Here is a 19,234-nt window from a genome sequence, read left to right as displayed (position 1 = left end):
AAAGATTTTATAAAGCCTAATCCAAAAGAAATGAATGTTTTTTAAAGCTGGTCTTTAACATTCCTCCTTGAGACAACATATTATAGCAAGCCCAATCCCTCTCCTTAACCGTAATCCTATCCTTAACCCGATAATGATCGACAGCTGTTTCTGAACAGGGGGTAACTGATCTTCAGGGAACACCCTGCTCTCAACTAAACATGAATGACAGCATGCAAGTCTGTTGTGGGTGTCACTACATCAGGAGACCAAAGTCTGACAGTACAATTACTGTGGTTGAGGGCTAAGATGATGATGGAATGTTTCAGTCTAGACTAATAGTTTGTAATATAACAATACAATAAAAGATCAAGAATATTGTTGACAAGAAAACTTTTATTATCACCACAATTACATCCCTTTTATATTCAACATTTATACTGCTTGATTTGTGAACACTGCATGTTAAGTCAATGGATTCAGAAATGATTTGCTTTTGTCAACACTACCACTATCACATCATACATTTTTTTATGTAGTTTGTAAATGTAATTAAAATGCAATATTTTAACAAAACAAAAAACAACAATACATTGACATATTGTTCCTTAAAACATTAATACAATGCCATTACACAGCAGAATGGTCAGTTCACATTTTACACATTAACAATAGAACGTCCAGAAAAAATTCCATTATAGATCACTGAAGCCATGAACTACGTTTGTTCTTGATTGTCTTCTGTTGTAGATGCTGGGGGTGTGTCACTGCCTTCTTGCTTTTGTTTGGCCAACTGGCCCAGGTTGATGGCCAGCTCCTGCTGGTGTTGGCCCAACACACTCGATGTTTTGGCAGCGGCCGAGGCTAAAATTGTGACCAGTTCTCCCCGAAGTACGTCCAGGGGAGGTAACTTGGTCAGATCCATCATACCATCTCGAGACAAAATCCTGCCTTCAACAAGACCACCTGCAAAGAGATCAAACATACACATGGCATTATGCTTCATCAGCATTTTGTTTAAATTGTGTATATATTCTGTAATCCAGGGATTAGCTGATCAGTATAATACTGCTACACCCAACCCTGTCCATACAGGGATTAAGTCACCAGTATAATACCCAATGGGACGGAGTGGCCTAGTTGTAGAGAGCTGGACTGCTAACTCGTAAGTCTCGAGTTCGAATCCGGGTTCAAATCAGTAGACCGTCCCTAAGTCCACCCAACTCTGATGGGTACCTCACTCACGTTAGGGAAAGTAAAGGCGGCTGGGCATAGTGCAAACGTCAGGTTTGAAAGGGAAACTTTAATTTTATAATACCCAACCCTGCCCTCAAGAGATTAGGTGACTACATCAAAATGCCCCAGGCAATATCAAGATTGGCTGACTAAAAGACGGCCCAGCATTGGACGTGAAACCTCAGACATGATGTCATACTCAAAACATTAGAATCAAGTCATAGAAGATGATTTAACTGTCATACATGAATTTTGAACTGGCATAATAAACTATTTATATACACAGAAAAACACCCAACAATTACCCAATATTGTACCATATGTTTTTATATTACTCATTACAAAAATCAAAGCTTAAATAACTGGGAAAGATTTTGCTGCCCCTAATCCCTTTCTGTGCATTGGCAATAGAAATACAATCATCTGGTATACAGACAGGGAATTTACTTTTCTTCCCTTGGCAAAAAGTAAATGGCGTAAATAAATGTTTTTTTTTTACCTAGCAGATGGATTCCTTCAGTTTTCCGCAGAATACCAACAACATCCACGACCCGGTTCTCTTCACTTGTAATATAAGCTGTATTAGAGGTCATGTATAAGTTGAGGTTTTGGAATTTTGAGTTTTCTATTGCCTCTCTGAGAACAAAAAAGTGATTTTATCCACAAATTATTAATAACTATCAGATATGGTAACTTAATATATATACATGCATAGAAGACCAACTCAGCATCTTAATGGTAGTGATAATTGATTAGTATAAAAACAGGCAAGGACTTGTGAATTTGTAATTGTTTAGTTTAAATCTTTTAAATAAAATTTTTAAACTATTGATCAACTTAGTATTAACAGAGAATATGAACGGTATAATGAAGAGAGAAACCTATGATAAAGTCAGGGTAAACCGTACACACTTTGCCCAATAATTATTAAAGATGTGAAGATTGAATCCAACTGGGATGAACTTTGCTCTTAAGTTAAAGAAATCTCGCCTGGTTGAAGGTAACAAGTGGCAGATGGCAATCATTTTGTTTCCATTCAACATCTTCTTGATTTCATTCAGCTTGAACTGATGGTAGGCTTCAGCAAGCTAAAATTAGAGAAATAAAACTTGATTACATCATGTATTGATTAGTGATAAGATTCAAACAAAAAAAAAAGAAGAATAATGTAATAATTGATTAACAATAAAAATGTGACTAAAAATTAAACAAAATTTGACCTTAGTTTTTTTTCGCTTTTCCTTTTTCAACTTTTCAGCATAGCATATGACAGGAAGTGGCCGTGTGTCAGGCGGCAGAAGTGGAACCGTCACGGCATTTAAAATCCTTCTCTCTGTCCATGGGACACGAGGTTTTTGAATGTTCGGCAAAGCAAGCAAGGAAGATGTAGATGAAAACTGGCGTATAAGTTGTCTAGAACCAAAAGCCATTTTAAAATTAATCTGCTGAATTCTGCTTTGATACTGGTAGTAGTACTATATTTAAAAAAAATCTAGTTGAAAAATCCACAGTGAACCTGAAATAAAGTAATGTAAAAATATTACAATTCATTTTTATTGAGTGGTGAAAATGATATACATTTAATAAAATAATGCTAATGGCTACTAAGTACATAATTAATATTAGTACAAATTCGGGTTGAAGTCAGCAGAATGTCCCAGAGTCCACCCAGCAGCTACTAAGTACATAATTAATATTAGTACAAATTCGGGTTGAAGTCAGCAGAATGTCCCAGAGTCCACCCAGCTCTGATGGGTACCTAACTCACATTAGGGAAAGCAAAGGCAGCTGGACACAGTGCTGACCACACTATCCCTTCATGTTATCTTTAACAGATGAGCTCTACTTTATCTGCCCCATGTTTCTTGGGCATGAACGGGAAAAGATGATGATACTATTAAGCCTACTATTAAGACCTAACTATCTCTTCCACAGCATATTTTAAAAAACTAAAACTTTACAATAATTTGTTATTGTGTTTTAATATAAGACACATTATTTTTATGCAAATTTCAAATGTATTTCTACAAACATTTACAAGGTCAAAAAATGTCAATTTCTTTGTGGTCAAATCAACTCAATGACACTGAAAGAAAATCTAATTGACAAAATTTACCATACCAAAATCAAGCCTACACCATCAAAGAGGGTAAAAAACTTAAAGCTAAATGGTAAAATAGGCCTAAATAAAGGCTTTACCTTTGAATTAACTAACGTGTATTTTTCATTTTTATTCATGTCATGAATACATGAGAAAAGGGGTTTTGTGAAATAATTAAGTACCAACAAGTGTTGTTTCTTGTTTATTTTAATTTAAATCAGCCAGGCTTATTGCATGTATCAAAATTTTGGCAACAATGTAGGCCTATAAGTTTTTAATTATCTTCTTCTTATCATTCCTTAGAATTCCTTACAATTAGTATTGTTGTAGAAATCTAAAAAAGAAACAATTTAAAAAGCATTTTTATTTATTATTATGCTATAGGTCAACAAAATATCTTGAAATGTATCATATATGATGCTGCGGCTTCAAGCAAGTTTGTGTTCAACTTAATATTAAAAACTGCAAGGTGGTGTCTTAAAGTCGGAAGAGTTAAAAAACAAATGTTGGTTAATCATCCGCTTGTCAAAATCTGAATGTTGTAAAAAATTTTCAGACAACTGTGTAATTTTTATTTTGGCCTATCAGGCGCATTATTTAGGCTATAATTTTATTATATGAACAATGGTTTCTGCCTTCTGCACCCCACTCAATTTAGTTAGTGAATTTACTCAACTTTACTCAGTACTACTACTAGACCTAGAACTTAGTACTAAGTTACTGTCACTTTTTTTAAAGAGTTACTTCAATAATTTGGCTTTTGTTTATTACAAATATAATTTAAACATTTAACAAATTTTATTTCTTTATTTTAAATTAATAGGCCATTAAATAGTAAATAGACCTGGTATTTAAATTTAATAGGGGCCTAAGCCCTATTATTAAATTATTGGCCGATGCTAGCCGGAAAAAGATACGCATGTGCAATGAAGAGAAACTATGACTTGCCATTGCGGCGATGTTTTTGATGGTACTGCGCATGCGTGTGTTTACAACCGCTGAACTCTAGCCCTAACCTAACCCTAGTGCCTAATCCTAGCCCTAACCCTATCCGATCCCTAACCCAAACACTAACCCTAGGTCACTGCGCATGCGCAGAACTATCTTTTGCCGACTAAGCGCAGACGTTGCGGAGATTAAATCATTTTCCGAGTAGTCACTTCGTTAAGTAAATTATTTTAGGGCTCCCCCCCCCCCCTTCAACCATTCCAGTCCCTGCAGAATTAACTTTTCTTAGAGTCTTAGATACAAGGTAGCGGTTCTATTTTAAATACATATTCATTAGGATATAGAATCTAGATCTAAATGTACCAGACTTAAAAACTCCAATCTTGCAGGAATACAGATTGCTTTCTCTTATCTAGATCTACGAATAATAAGTTCATTAGCGACTGAAGGGCGAAGCCATTTTTAATACCAACAACACATACATAGATCTGGACTTAGTCGTAAAATAAAAACACACATCATTCCAGTCCCTGCAGAATTAACTTTTCTTAGAGTCTTAGATACAAGGTAGCGGTTCTATTTTAAATACATATTCAATTAGGATATAGAATCTAGATCTAAATGTACCAGACTTAAAAACTCCAATCTTGCAGGAATACAGATTGCTTTCTCTTATCTAGATCTACGAATAATAAGTTCATTAGCGACTGAAGGGCGAAGCCATTTTTAATACCAACAACACATACATAGATCTGGACTTAGTCGTAAAATAAAAACACACATCATTTGCAAGACAAAAGCATAAACCAAATACTAAGTTTGAATATGATCCTTTAATCAGATATTTTACACGTCTTGGACATTAGTAAAATAACGTTTGTCAGAAATGAACATAAATATATATGTTAAAATGCCTCTATTTTAAAAACAGTGTCGTAAATACGTCCTCATTCTTATCCAGCAGTAGATTCTAGATCTAGAGGATCTATACTTATTTGGAGCAAATCGTTCCGAGCTAAATGATAACAAACACAGGTATCTCAAGAGACTACCGCCTATGTCTATTACTATTATTATTAAATAGAATAGAAACTAAGTATTTGAAACATTCGTTTAAGGATCTGAACTGCAATTAAACTGAACATAAGGAATTAAACGGTCTATGCGTACGATACATATTTATTTTACTGTAGATCTACTTGTATAAATAATCTGCAAGGTCACATAAAAAATAAAAATAATAAAAAATCTAGAAAATAGATCTATTCTAGATCTAGCTAGATCTAGAATCTAGTTCTAGATCTAGAATCTAGTTCTAGATCTAGATATCTAGTCAAATATCTAGGACAGAGCCTACACTACTTAGGCGACTTAGCTAAAAACTAGCTAGTTTGATTTTATTAGGCCGTTCGATTCAACGTTTTCGGGTTTGTAATTTTCGTGGCATCTCATGGCTCATGCGCTTACTAAAATGGCGACCAGTTTCGCTTTCACGGTAGAGGTATAAAACTAATGACTACGAGGCCATCGTTAATTTTAGAAATCGGAACTATCCATTTCTATTTCAGTCTGTTATTTAAGAATTATCAGATGTACTTTTGACCTAATTTCTTTGTCTCGCTAGCGGCGCCTAAGTCAAAATAGTTCTATGTATTCTTGTCTTTCAAATCAAATAATTCTAAAATAACGCTTTCATAGCGAACCAGACTATGTGCATATAAAACTTGAAAGCATCAATTTTACACACATTACAATTAACTGGTAATAATTTATGGAGTTTATGAGATATGTTCGTGGCAAAACGATCACCCCCCAATAATTCCATTTTATTATAATCTTGTTTGGTGAAAACGAGGCGCGGGATAATGTGTGCCACGCAAGAATCCAATCATTTGGCTAGATTTATGACTTTTTTTATGTCACACCTAAAAATAGAATGTTTATGCTTTCTTCATAGAAATAGATGATCGTTTTTATTATTTTTTAAACTGAAACTAATATTAGTTAGCTTGCAGGTTTTGTAACTTGGTATACTTACCCTTTATCAATTTTAAAAGCATAGCATGCTGATTGTGTACAAATATAGTAAAAAAACACAATATAAAGACTAAAGTTATAATTGCGATGTGCCACACCCCCTCAAGAAAGCACATGTTTATTAAGCTGTTTATCTTACTTTACAACAGTTATTAAAATTAATTTTCAAATTTGTATTACTTATTGGGTAAGATTTAGCACGTTTATTAATAATTTAAAAAAAAAAAAAGTAAATTCTGTTTTAATGAAGGTCACAGGTCAAATATTTTTTCCTTTAGTCAAGTTCAGTGGAGGGTGCCACAGGCTGACCTGACTTTGGAATTTTTTCAGTAATAATGACTTTGCACAGAAAGTTAAAATATGCTAAATTGGCTTAGTTTACTAGTGTGCTAGCTATTATTGATACATTTTTAATGAAAAAAATCATTCTGAAATTCTCATCAAAATGCCTAATTTTCTAATTTCAGTACTAGATCTAAACCAAAATACATTTTTTAGGCCAATTCTAGCCGCAAAAAGATCCATGCGCAATGGAGAGAAACTACGACTTTCCTTCGTTGCTATGTTTTCTATGGTACTGTGCTTGCGTGTGTTTACAAACAAACCACAGAATTCTATCCCTAACCCTAGCTCAGCTATTAAGGTCAGTGCGCTTGCGCAGAACTATCTTTTACAGACAAAATGGAGAAGCTGGGGCGAAAAACCTTTTCAGAGTAGTCTCTTCCAATTTTTTAATAAAGTGCAAATCATGAGTATTCTAGAGAGTGGAGATTTTTAAATCCAGTGGGCCTATTTAATTTGGTTTAGCTACCAGTTACTTAGGCAGTTAGGCTGAAATATCTATATTAAAATCTATGCTGTAGCCATAAACCTACCTTTTAATTTATTTTATACATTCTGTTTATTGTTGTTATGAGGTCGCCATGGGATTGGGTGGGTCGATAAATCTCATGGTTGCTAAACCGAAAAGTCCAGAGTTTCGAAACCTCAGGCAGACAAGGCGTGATAGACCCCTGTTGGGTGCAGCAACTGATCCAGGAAAGAAAACTTCTAAATCAAACTAATGGCGCTAACATAGTGTCACTGGGCGTATGAGTTATGCTAACACAGCATCATTGGGAGCATGGCCTTCCAGTAAAGGTCACTGGCCAGGGCACATGAGTTCTTAGAAGAACCTCAACAGCCACAAGTTAGTGACCCAGGCCAACCACCTACATGGAGGCATCCAACTGTGATCAGTCATGATAGGGGGAGGGCGCGCACCATGACACTTAGTGGCACTTAGCCCTAGCTAGACATAACACACAAATCTGTGGTGCCCCATTGACGCATTGACTCTAGTATTGTTTACACACATAAAGTCAATTACTGCTTTTCCACCTTTAAGGTTGGGTTTGCCTTTGGTGCATAAATAAGCAATCAGAGGGAGGGGTGGGTCAATGCTTAAGGTAGTGGTAACATTTGGTGGGATAAATCAGGGATCTAAAACCCAGGTCTGAACGGTCTATAGTGTCTATATGGACTGTTTTTTTGCAATTTTACTGTGAATAAAAAATAAGAATAACTAGTACAACATGGATTCACATGTCTATGGAAATGTGTAGTATTACGTATTGAATTTCAACAGTGGAAATTATTTGGATATTGTGTAAAATTGAGCTCTATTTTATTAAAGTGAGGCCTAAAGCAAAATATATTTTAAAAAGTCACAACCGAAAAATAGAAAGTTTATAGGTAAAAATCAAAAGGTAATTTAGAAACAAATGAGGGTCCAAATGCTCTTTTTACTACATCTATATTGTAGATCTTTATTTTAGTTTTTAAGCTGTAGGCCCAATTAAATAAATATATATATGTATGTATATGTATATTTAGATAACAAAAAGAAAGTATCAAATGTTTTAGATTTCACTCAGTACAAAGGTATAAAATTATAAAATTATCATTGTTGAGGAACTGGTTGTCTTCTGTATAACAATTTTTCTAAAAAAGTGCTGAGTTTATAAAAAAAAAAGTTTGTATACTTGTGAGTTATATAATGCTAATATTTCTAAACATGAGGATATTTCTTAGATTGAACTTTGATTGAATATCTTGGGGTACTTTTATATTATGCGAGCTGCAAACACACACACTTGTTAAAATCTGAAAATTTAAAAAAATTGACTCCTTTTCTCCATAACTCTTCTTGGTTTGCTTTGTGTTCAAATATTCTTTAGTTGTTCCCCTTTACAAACAAATTTGGCCATTAAGCTATCAATTGGCTGACTATTGGCCATCTATCAATTGGCTGACCATTGGCCATCTATCAATCGGCTGACCATTGGCCATCTATCAATTGGCTGACCATTGGCCATCTATCAGTTGGCCATTAAGGTATCAATTGTCTGACTATTGGCCATCTATCAATTGGCCATTAAGCAATCAATTGGCTGACCATTGGCCATTAAGCAATCAATTGGCTGACCATTGGCCATCTATCAATTGGCTGACCATTGGCCGTCTATCACCTGGCCATTTAGCTATCAATTGGCTGACCATTGGCCATCTATCATCTTAAGACTACCAATCACTTGGCCGTTAGATCACCTAACTTGTGTACATTATTTACGTTTTCAATATTTGTTTTCACACATTTCCTGTTGGTATAGCTATGATAAGTGGTTGGGTCAGGACAACCAACCTATGTGGGACACTTTAAGCTGACAGTTTGTTCTATTTCAGGTGCTTGATGCCAGAAGATGTACATCTAGTTCAGCTAATGAGATCAACTAGATATTCACAATGCTAACTAAAGCTGTGAGAGAATGGCTTGCTGATTATAAGGTAAGGTTCCATCCTCACAAGCTCATAGTTGATGGCTGAAAGTAAGGTTCCATTCTCACAAGTTCATTGTTGATGGCTGAAAGTAAGGTTCCATTCTCACAAGTTCATTGTTGATGGCTGAAAGTAAGGTTTCATTCTCACAAGTTGATGGCTGAAAGTAAGGTTTCATTCTCACAAGTTCATTGTTGATGGCTGAGAGTAAGGTTCCATGCTCACAAGTTGATGGCTAAAAGTAAGGTTTCATGCTTACATGTTAATTAATGATGGTGATGGCTGAAAGGTAAGGTGTCATTCTCACAAGCTCATTATTGATGTCTGGTGTCTTTTAGTTTGTTTTGAATTTGTATAAAATGGTATTCCATGTCTAAAAATATTTCTGACTGAAAGTTCAATGCCTGTCAGCTGTAAATGAATGAAAGCCATATTTTGGTCATGCTATCAATGTTCATTTCTTAACCAATAACGTACAATCTTGAACAAAATAGATTGTGTTTAAAGAATATAGAAAATCTCCATCCAAATATCTTCCTTCTTTCTCAAGCTAGTTGTACATTTAATGGGGATGATGTGGTCTAGTGGTAAAGCATTTGCTAGCAAACCCAAAAGTCATGAGTTTGGTACTCTGGCTTAGGATCATGTTTTTAGCCTGTAGATTTGGATATTAGGATAATGTATACCTAGGACAGTTTATTCGTTGTAAATTTTGTTGGATATAGATTGATGCAATTATTTAAAAAAAAAATCTAAACAATGAAGATTTGAACAAACAACAAAGTGGTATACACCCACATCCCATCCCCTTAATATGTTGAAATAAACATAAGTGGTTGTAATTGTGCTGCCGGCAATTGATGTTGTTGACTTTGAAAGCATTGTTCAAGTAATGTGTTTGGTGAACTCTGACACTGGGTTCTATTACAGGGCCTGGCAAGCTCAGAGATCCACACTTTTGCCTGCACTATATTTGAGAATGAGGATCTCATTCTTGGGATCTACAAGCTGTTTGAGTCAGAGCCTTACAAAGTTCAGGTCAGTACCGTGTTGAGTTTAAAAATACTTTGACCATTAGAGGAAATCATATTTTTTTTTAAAACGTATTTATTGTTAGTCTCAGGGTGAAAGGGAATTAACTCTTTAAAATTAAAAATGTAAAAAAAAACAGTCTTACTTCCCTTATCCTATATTGTTAAAAAACTAAAATATTTTCCATCTTTTAAAATTAATCTTCCAACAACATAAAATAAAAATGACATTTGCAAACCAGCTTTTTATTAAATTGTGTGGAAAATTTATTTATTCAGTTACAATTTGAAACTCCTTTTTGGCTCTTAATATTTTTTTCTCTAGCAAACAGGCCTGGTTATCTTTCTTGGCCATTTAGACTTTTTAAAATGTGTCTATTTTTCTTCAATTAATTAATTAAAACAGCTTTGTTCACTAATGGCTTCTACTAAATTATTTCAAGCTTTTAAAAATCTTTGCTTTGATTATTAAATTGTTGAATTATCAAATGTTCTATATGATGATAAATTTTCAATCATTTGAAAATCTATATTCTGTCCTTTATCTTCATTCAACCCAGTTACAATTTATAATCTATATTCAATCCTTTGACAACCATTGTTCAATCCTGTGGCAATAATGTAACAATCTGAATTCAATCCTTTGACAACCATTGTTTAATCCTGTGGCAATATTGTAACAATCTATATTCAATCTTTTGACAACCATTGTTCAATCTTGTGGCAATATTGTAACAATCTGTATTCAATCCTTTAAACCATGTTTAATCCTGTGGCAATATTGTAACAATCTGTATTCAATCCTTTAAACCATGTTTAATCCTGTGGCAATATTGTAACAATCTGTATTCAATCCTGTGACTATCATAATTCATCCCTGTGACCATGTATATTTAGCCAACTTATCTAGCATTACGTAACATTATTTTATTTAGTGTAGACACTGGTGTTAGTATCATTCAACTTTGTATTCAATCAAATACATGGTTTAAGTTCACCTGAACAATGGATTTGCATGTTATTGTAAATTTGATTTGTAACTTTAGCCACACTATTTGTGAATCTGAAAGTCAAGTTCTAAAACTACTCTAAACAGAAAAGAAGTTTTAGACGATTATAAGTATGAAGGGCTATAAATAAATAAAACTCTTTATTGGTGGAAGTTTACTTTCCTTGCTAGATTTGATATAAGCATTTCACAATTTTCATGGCATTTCTTGTCCATAAATATCCAAAGAACCCATCAGTGGGCATAAGAGCTGGTAGATGTGTTATTTAATTAAAGAAATAAAAGCTTGGCATGATAATGTGTTGAGATAATGTGTTGTTGCAGGCCAGGATAATGACTGCCATCGCTGGGAGTCAAATGGTGGCATTGCAACATTTTCTGATCAATTAATTTGTTTGTTTTTTTAGCTCACTTGTTGTTGTTGTATGCAAATATCAAGTGTGTTTCATTGACATTTCATGCCAGTGACTCAACTAATCCAGAGTAGCTGGCCTTGTATTAGAGAAATGTTGCAGTTGTGCTCCTAGAAGATATAACCTATTGTGAGGATAATTGTAGCTAAGGCAATGTTAGAGTTTCATCAGGATTGGAATGTTCTGGAAACATTTTATTGATCTATTTTTGTTTTTACCTGAGTTCAGCTGTCAGATTGAGCCAGCTAAATGTCTTAAAAAAACGGTCTCAGCTAAATGTCTTACAATGTACCAGCTAAATGTCTTAAAAAAACGGTCTCAGCTAAATGTCTTACAATGTACCAGCTAAATGTCTTAAAAAAACTGTCCCAGCTAAATGTCTTACAATAAAACTGTCCCAGCTAAATGTCTTACAATAAAACTGTCCCAGCTAAATGTCTTACAAAAACTGTCCCAGCTAAATGTCTTACAAAACAGTCCCAGCTAAATGTCTTACAAAAACTGTCCCAGCTAAATGTCTTACAAAAACTGTCCCAGCTAAATGTGTTATACAAACTGTCCCAGTTAAATGTCTTACAATAAAACTGTCCCAGCTAAATGTCTTACAAAAACAGTCCCAGCTAAATGTCTTACAAAAACTGTCCCAGCTAAATGTCTTACAAAAACTGTCCCAGCTAAATGTCTTACAAAAACCATCCCAGCTAAATGTCTTACAAAAACTGTCCCAGCTAAATGTCTTACAATAAAACTGTCCCAGCTAAATGTCTTACAAAAACTGTCCCAGCTAAATGTCTTACAATAACTGCCTCAGCTAAATGTCTTACAAAAACTGTCCCAGCTAAATGTCTTACAATAAAACTGTCCCAGCTAAATGTCTTACAAAAACTGTCCCAGCTAAATGTCTTACAAAAACTGTCCCAGCTAAATGTCTTACAATAAAACTGTCCCAGCTAAATGTCTTACAATAACTGCCTCTGCTAAATGTCTTACAAAAACTGTCCCAGCTAAATGTCTTACAAAAACTGTCCCAGCTAAATGTCTTACAATAAAACTGTCCCAGCTAAATGTCTTACAAAAACTGTCTTAGCTAAATGTCTTACAATAACTGCCTCAGCTAAATGTCTTACAAAAACTCTCCCAGCTAAATGTCTTACAAAAACTGTCCCAGCTAAATGTCTTACAATAAAACTGTCCCAGCTAAATGTCTTACAATAAAACTGTCCCAGCTAAATGTCTTACAAAAACTGTCCCAGCTAAATGTCTTACAAAAACTGTCCCAGCTAAATGTCTTACAATAAAACTGTCCCAGCTAAATGTCTTACAATAAAACTGTCCCAGCTATATGTCTTACAAAAACTGTCCCAGCCTAATGTCTTACAAAAACTGTCCCAGCTAAATGTCTTACAATAAAACTGTCCCAGCTAAATGTCTTACATTAAAACTGTCCCAGCTAAATGTCTTACAAAAACTGTCCCAGCTAAATGTCTTACAATAAAACTGTTCCAGCTAAATGTCTTACAAAAACTGCCTCAGCTAAATGTGTTACAAAAACTGTCCCAGCTAAATGTCTTACAATAACTGTCCCAGCTAAATGTCTTACAAAAACTGTCCCAGCTAAATGTCTTACAAAAACTGTCCCAGCTAAATGTCTTACAATAAAACTGTCCCAGCTAAATGTCTTACAATAAAACTGTCCCAGCTAAATGTCTTACAATAAAACTGTTCCAGCTAATTGTCTTACAAAAACTGCCTCAGCTAAATGTGTTACAAAAACTGTCCCAGCTAAATGTCTTACAAAAACTGTCCCAGCTAAATGTCTTACAAAAACTGTCCCAGCTAAATGTCTTACAATAACTGCCTCAGCTAAATGTCTTACAAAAACTGTCCCAGCTAAATGTCTCATACAAACTGTGCCAGCTAAATGTCTTACAAAAACTGTCCCAGCTAAATGTCTTACAAAAACTGTCCCAGCTAAATGTCTTACAAAAACTGTCCCAGCTAAATGTCTTACAAAAACTGTCCCAGCTAAATGTCTTACAAAAACTGTCCCAGCTAAATGTCTTACAATAAAACTGTCCCAGCTAAATGTCTTACAAAAACTGTCCCAGCTAAATGTCTTACAAAAACTGTCCCAGCTAAATGTCTTACAAAAACTGTCCCAGCTAAATGTCTTACAAAAACTGTCCCAGCTAAATGTCTTACAAAAACTGCCTCAGCTAAATGTCTTACAAAAACTGTCCCAGCTAAATGTCTTACAAAAACTGTCCCAACTAAATGTCTTACAAAAACTGTCCCAGCTAAATGTCTTACAAAAACTGTCCCAGCTAAATGTCTTACAAAAACTGTCCCAGCTAAATGTCTTACAAAAACTGTCCCAGCTAAATGTCTTACAAAAACTGTCCCAGCTAAATGTCTTACAAAAACTGTCCCAGCTAAATGTCTTACAAAAACTGTCCCAGCTAAATGTCTTACAAAAACTGTCCCAGCTAAATGTCTTACAAAAACTGTCCCAGCTAAATGTCTTACAAAAACTGTCCCAGCTAAATGTCTTACAAAAACTGTCCCAGCTAAATGTCTTACAAAAACTGTCCCAGCTAAATGTCTTACAATAAAACTGTCCCAGCTAAATGTCTTACAAAAACTGTCCCAGCTAAATGTCTTACAAAAACTGCCTCAGCTAAATGTCTTACAATAAAACTGTCCCAGCTAAATGTCTTACAATAAAACTGTCCCAGCTAAATGTCTTACAAAAACTGTCCCTGCTAAATGTCTTACAAAAACTGTCCCAGCTAAATGTCTTACAAAAACTGTCCCAGCTAAATGTCTTACAAAAACTGTCCCAGCTAAATGTCTTACAATAACTGCCTCAGCTAAATGTCTTACAAAAACTGTCCCAACTAAATGTCTTACAAAAACTGTCCCAGCTAAATGTCTTACAAAAACTGTCCCAGCTAAATGTCTTACAAAAACTGTCCCAGCTAAATGTCTTACAATAACTGTCCCAGCTAAATGTCTTACAATAACTGCCTCTGCTAAATGTCTTACAAAAACTGTCCCAGCTAAATGTGTTATACAAACTGTCCCAGTTAAATGTCTTACAATAAAACTGTCCCAGCTAAATGTCTTACAAAAACTGTCCCAGCTAAATGTCTTACAATAACTGCCTCTGCTAAATGTCTTACAAAAACTGTCCCAGCTAAATGTGTTATACAAACTGTCCCAGTTAAATGTCTTACAATAAAACTGTCCCAGCTAAATGTCTTACAAAAACTGTCCCAGCTAAATGTCTTACAAAAACTGTCCCAGCTAAATGTCTTACAAAAACTGTCCCAACTAAATGTCTTACAATAAAACTGTCCCAGCTAAATGTCTTACAATAAAACTGTCCCAGCTAAATGTCTTACAAAAACTGTCCCAGCTAAATGTCTTACAAAAACTGTCCCAGCTAAATGTCTTACAAAAACTGTCCCAGCTAAATGTCTTACAATAACTGCCTCAGCTAAATGTCTTACAAAAACTGTCCAGCTAAATGTCTTATACACACTGTCCCAGCTAAATGTCTTACATCTTTAGAGCTTGAAAAACATTAGCTTAAGATTTTGTTGTAACCTTTAAAATCAAATAGTCTGTAATGTTGAGTTGTTTCTTTATCTTAATCCAGGTGGGTGTAGCTCACTGTTCTGTGGTGGATCCACTTTCACCAATCTCAACTTTAGTATGGCTGTACCTAGCTATATCTCAACTTTAGTTTGGCTGTACCTAGCTGTACCTTGCTATATCTCTACTTTAGTTTGGCTGTACCTAGCTGTACCTTGCTATATCTCTACTTTAGTCTGACTGTTCCTAGCCATATCTCTACTTTAGTCTGGCTGTACCTAGCTATACCTCTACTTTAGTCTGGCTGTACCTAGCCATATCTCTTCTTTAGTCTGGCTGTTCCTAGCCATATCTCTACTTTAGTCTGGCTGTACCTAGCCATATCTCTACTTTAGTCTGGCTGTACCTAGCCATATCTCTACTTTAGTCAGGCTGTACCTAGCCATATCTCTACTTTAGTCTGGCATTACCTAGCCATATCTCTACTTTAGTCTGGCTATACCTAGCCATATCTCTACTTTAGTCTGGCATTACCTAGCCACATCTCTACTTTAGTCTGGCTGTACCTAGCCATATCTCTACTTTAGTCTGGCATTACCTAGCCATATCTCTACTTTAGTCTGGCTGTACCTAGCCATACCTCTACTTTAGTCTGGCATTACCTAGCCATATCTCTACTTTAGTCTGGCTGTACTTAGCCATATCTCTACTTTAGTCTGGCTGTACCTAGCCATATCTCTACTTTAGTCTGGCATTACCTAGCCATATCTCTACTTTAGTCTGGCTGTACCTAGCCATATCTCTACTTTAGTCTGGCTGTACCTAGCCATATCTCTACTTTAGTCTGGCTGTACCTAGCCATATCTCTACTTTAGTCTAGCTGTACCTAGCCATATCTCTACTTTAGTCTGGCATTACCTAGCCATACCTCTACTTTAGTCTGGCATTACCTAGCCATATCTCTACTTTAGTCTGGCTGTACCTAGCCATATCTCTACTTTAGTCTGGCTGTACCTAGCCATATCTCTTTACTTTCCTTGTAGCAAGCTCCCCTATCACACAAAAATCCCACTGTTGTTTGAACACACTGATTATCTCCCCTATATTGGTTACCTCCCCTACACTGATTATCTCTCCTACATTGATTACCTCCTCTTCATTGGTTACCTCCCCTACATTGTTGGTCATAATTCCAGACATAACTATGATTATTTGTTGACAATTTTTTTTATAGCTGTCGCTAAATTACCCATATAGGTTTAAATCAAAATAACATTGTATACAATTCCACCATCATAAACTTCAAAATTGAAATGGTTTAAATAATTTAGACAAAGTAATGGAGACTTGATTAAAACAAATTGATTCGTTTACATTAGGTTTGGTTTCAGTTTCCCCCATCTCTCTTGTAAAGGGAACTCTTTTGCTTGATTAGATTTTTCTAGTGAAGTGTTAAATATCTGCTCATTAGGATCTTAAGTTTTTTAGTTTGAATTTTTTGCTTTGTTAAATTCTTTAATTTGTTGGTATAATATGTTTACTTAGTTAGGTTCTTTAATTTGTAGGTATGTTTGCTTTGTTAGGTTCTTTAGTTATATTAATTTGTTTGCTTTGTCAGTATTTTAAAAGCCACAGTCATTCTTTCCACAACTAAGAGTATTACTGAGTCATTTAATCTTCAATGTTAATTTGGACATTTGATGTGGACACACTGGGACTGGTCTATTTGATGATGTTAATTTGGTTATTTGAAGACCTGAATGTGATGATGTTAATTTGGTCATTTGAAGACCTGAATGTGATGATGTTAATTTGGTCATTTGAAGACCTGAATGTAATGATATTAATTTGGGATTTGAAGACCTGAATGTGATGATGTTAATTTGGTCATTTGAAAACCTGAATGTGATGATGTTAATTTGGTCATTTAAAGACCTGAATGTGATGATGTTAATTTGGTCATTTAAAGACCTGAATGTGATGATATTAATTTGGTCATATGTGATGATATTAATTTGGTCATTTGAAGACCTGCATGTGATGATTTTAATTTGGTCATTTGAAGACCTGCATGTGATGATTTTAATTAGGTCATTTGAAGACCTGAATGTGATGATGTTAATTTGGTCATTTAAAGACCTGAATGTGATGATGTTAATTTGGTCATTTGAAGACCTGAATACGATGATATTAATTTGGTCATATGTGATGATATTAATTTGGTCATTTGAAGACCTGCATGTGATGATTTTAATTAGGTCATTTGAAGACCTGAATGTGATATCAATTTGGTCATTTGAAGACCTGAATGTGATGATGTTAATTTGGTCATTTGAAGACCTTTATGTAATGATGCCAGATTGTTCCTAAGAAATTCTAAGTGCACGGATTGTAATTCACCTCAAGCAGAGGGTGAACCATAAAGAAAAAATGACTATGACTGCAGTGTGACCTTCAGGCAGTAAAAAGTGCAGCTATCACACATGGGACACAACTTTCCTGATCACACATGGGACACAACTTTCTTTTGTTGTTCAACTTCTTCTCTTCATCTAACAATCAATGGAAACTACAACTGGTTTCAAACTCAATTATCTTCTCCCATGAAATTATCCCCCTTTGTTCTCCAGGAGGAGTTACCTCTCGTTGTCTGCAGTTGCCACTTTGAAGTTCTGTGGATTTAAGCATTGATTTCCTCTCTTGTTGTCAATACATAGATGTTTGGTGTGTGGTGTTGTAGGCATACAGGCTGTTGGTGGGTGGTGTTGTAGGCAGGTTGTTGGTGGGTGGTGTTGTAGGCAGGTTGTTGGTGGGTGGTGTTGTAGGCAGACAGGCTGTTGGTGGGTGGTGTTGTAGGCAGGCTGTTGGTGGGTGGTGTTGTAGGCAGGCAGGCTGTTGGTGTGTGGTGTTGTAGGCAGGCAGGCTGTTGGTGTGTGGTGTTGTAGGCAGGCTGTTGGTGTGTGGTGTTGTAGGCAGGCTGTTGGTGGGTGGTGTTGTAGACAGGCTGTTGGTGTGTGGTGTTGTAGGCAGGCAGGCTGTTGGTGTGTGGTGTTGTAGGCAGGCAGGCTGTTGGTGTGTGGTGTTGTAGGCAGGCTGTTGGTGTGTGGTGTTGTAGGCAGACAGGCTGTTGGTGTGTGGTGTTGTAGGCAGACAGGCTGTTGGTGGGTGGTGTTGTAGGCAGGTTGGTGTGTGGTGTTGTAGGCATACAGGCTGTTGGTGTGTGGTGTTGTAGGCAGGCTGTTGGTGTGTGGTGTTGAAAGCATACAGGCTGTTGGTGTGTGGTGTTGTAGGCAGGCTGTTGGTGTGTGATGTTGTAGGCAGGCAGGCTGTTGGTGTGTGGTGTTGTAGGCAGACAGGCTGTTGGTGTGTGGTGTTGTAGGCATACAGGCTGTTGGTGGGTGGTGTTGTAGGCAGACAGGCTGTTGGTGGGTGGTGTTGTAGGCAGACAGGCTGTTGGTGTGTGGTGTTGTAGGCAGACAGGCTGTTGGTGGGTGGTGTTGTAGGCAGGCAGGCTGTTGGTGTGTGGTGTTGTAGGCAGACAGGCTGTTGGTGTGTGGTGTTGTAGGCAGACAGGCTGTTGGTGTGTGGTGTTGTAGGCAGACAGGCTGTTGGTGTGTGGTGTTGTAGGCAGGTTGGTGGGTGGTGTTGTAGGCAGACAGGCTGTTGGTGGGTGGTGTTGTAGGCAGACAGGCTGTTGGTGGGTGGTGTTGTAGGCATACAGGCTGTTGGTGGGTGGTGTTGTAGGCAGGCTGTTGGTGGGTGGTGTTGTAGGCAGGCTGTTGGTGTGTGGTGTTGTAGGCATACAGACTGTTGGTGGGTGGTGTTGTAGGCAGACAGGCTGTTGGTGGGTGGTGTTGTAGGCATACAGGCTGTTGGTGGGTGGTGTTGTAGGCAGGCTGTTGGTGGGTGGTGTTGTAGGCAGGCTGTTGGTGTGTGGTGTTGTAGGCATACAGGCTGTTGGTGGGTGGTGTTGTAGGCAGGCAGGCTGTTGGTGGGTGGTGTTGTAGGCAGACAGGCTGTTGGTGTGTGGTGTTGTAGGCATACAGGCTGTTGGTGTGTGGTGTTG

The 19,234-nt window shown here is 36.4% G+C and overlaps 2 protein-coding genes across 6 annotated transcripts in view; one reads left to right on the top strand and one right to left on the bottom strand.

Moving 5' to 3' along the window:
* Positions 1–354: 354 nt before the first annotated feature.
* Positions 355–4,747, bottom strand: LOC131951176 (large ribosomal subunit protein uL10m). Of its 3 annotated transcripts, none has more exons than XM_059313511.1 (5): positions 4,628–4,747; positions 2,436–2,731; positions 2,128–2,303; positions 1,715–1,851; positions 355–945 (listed from the first exon to the last, which is right to left on the bottom strand). In XM_059313511.1, the coding sequence occupies exons 2-5, from the start codon at positions 2,643–2,645 to the stop codon at positions 698–700; spliced, it is 771 nt and encodes a 256-aa protein (XP_059169494.1). In that variant the 5' UTR covers positions 2,646–2,731; positions 4,628–4,747; the 3' UTR covers positions 355–697. The 3 variants fall into 3 exon arrangements, with proteins under 3 accessions (XP_059169494.1, XP_059169493.1, XP_059169496.1); XM_059313510.1 differs by having other exon boundaries at positions 4,633–4,740; XM_059313513.1 differs by lacking the exon at positions 4,628–4,747 and adding an exon at positions 3,415–3,612.
* A 517-nt stretch (positions 4,748–5,264) lies between these two features.
* Positions 5,265–19,234, top strand: part of LOC131951173 (hyccin) — a 117,890-nt gene continuing 103,920 nt past the window's right edge. For 2 of the 3 annotated variants that reach the window (XM_059313505.1, XM_059313506.1), the window contains exons 1-3: positions 5,308–5,430; positions 9,026–9,127; positions 10,049–10,156. In XM_059313505.1, the coding sequence (XP_059169488.1) occupies positions 9,086–9,127; positions 10,049–10,156 (150 nt within the window). In that variant the 5' untranslated portion in view covers positions 5,308–5,430; positions 9,026–9,085. The other variant, XM_059313507.1, reaches the window with a different exon arrangement.

The sequence above is a fragment of the Physella acuta genome, unplaced genomic scaffold, assembly GCF_028476545.2.
Source record: "Physella acuta isolate Inbredline_101_S28 unplaced genomic scaffold, ASM2847654v3 ptg000803l, whole genome shotgun sequence".
Lineage (NCBI taxonomy): Eukaryota > Metazoa > Mollusca > Gastropoda > Physidae > Physella > Physella acuta.
This window is presented reverse-complemented; position numbering and strand designations above follow the sequence as displayed.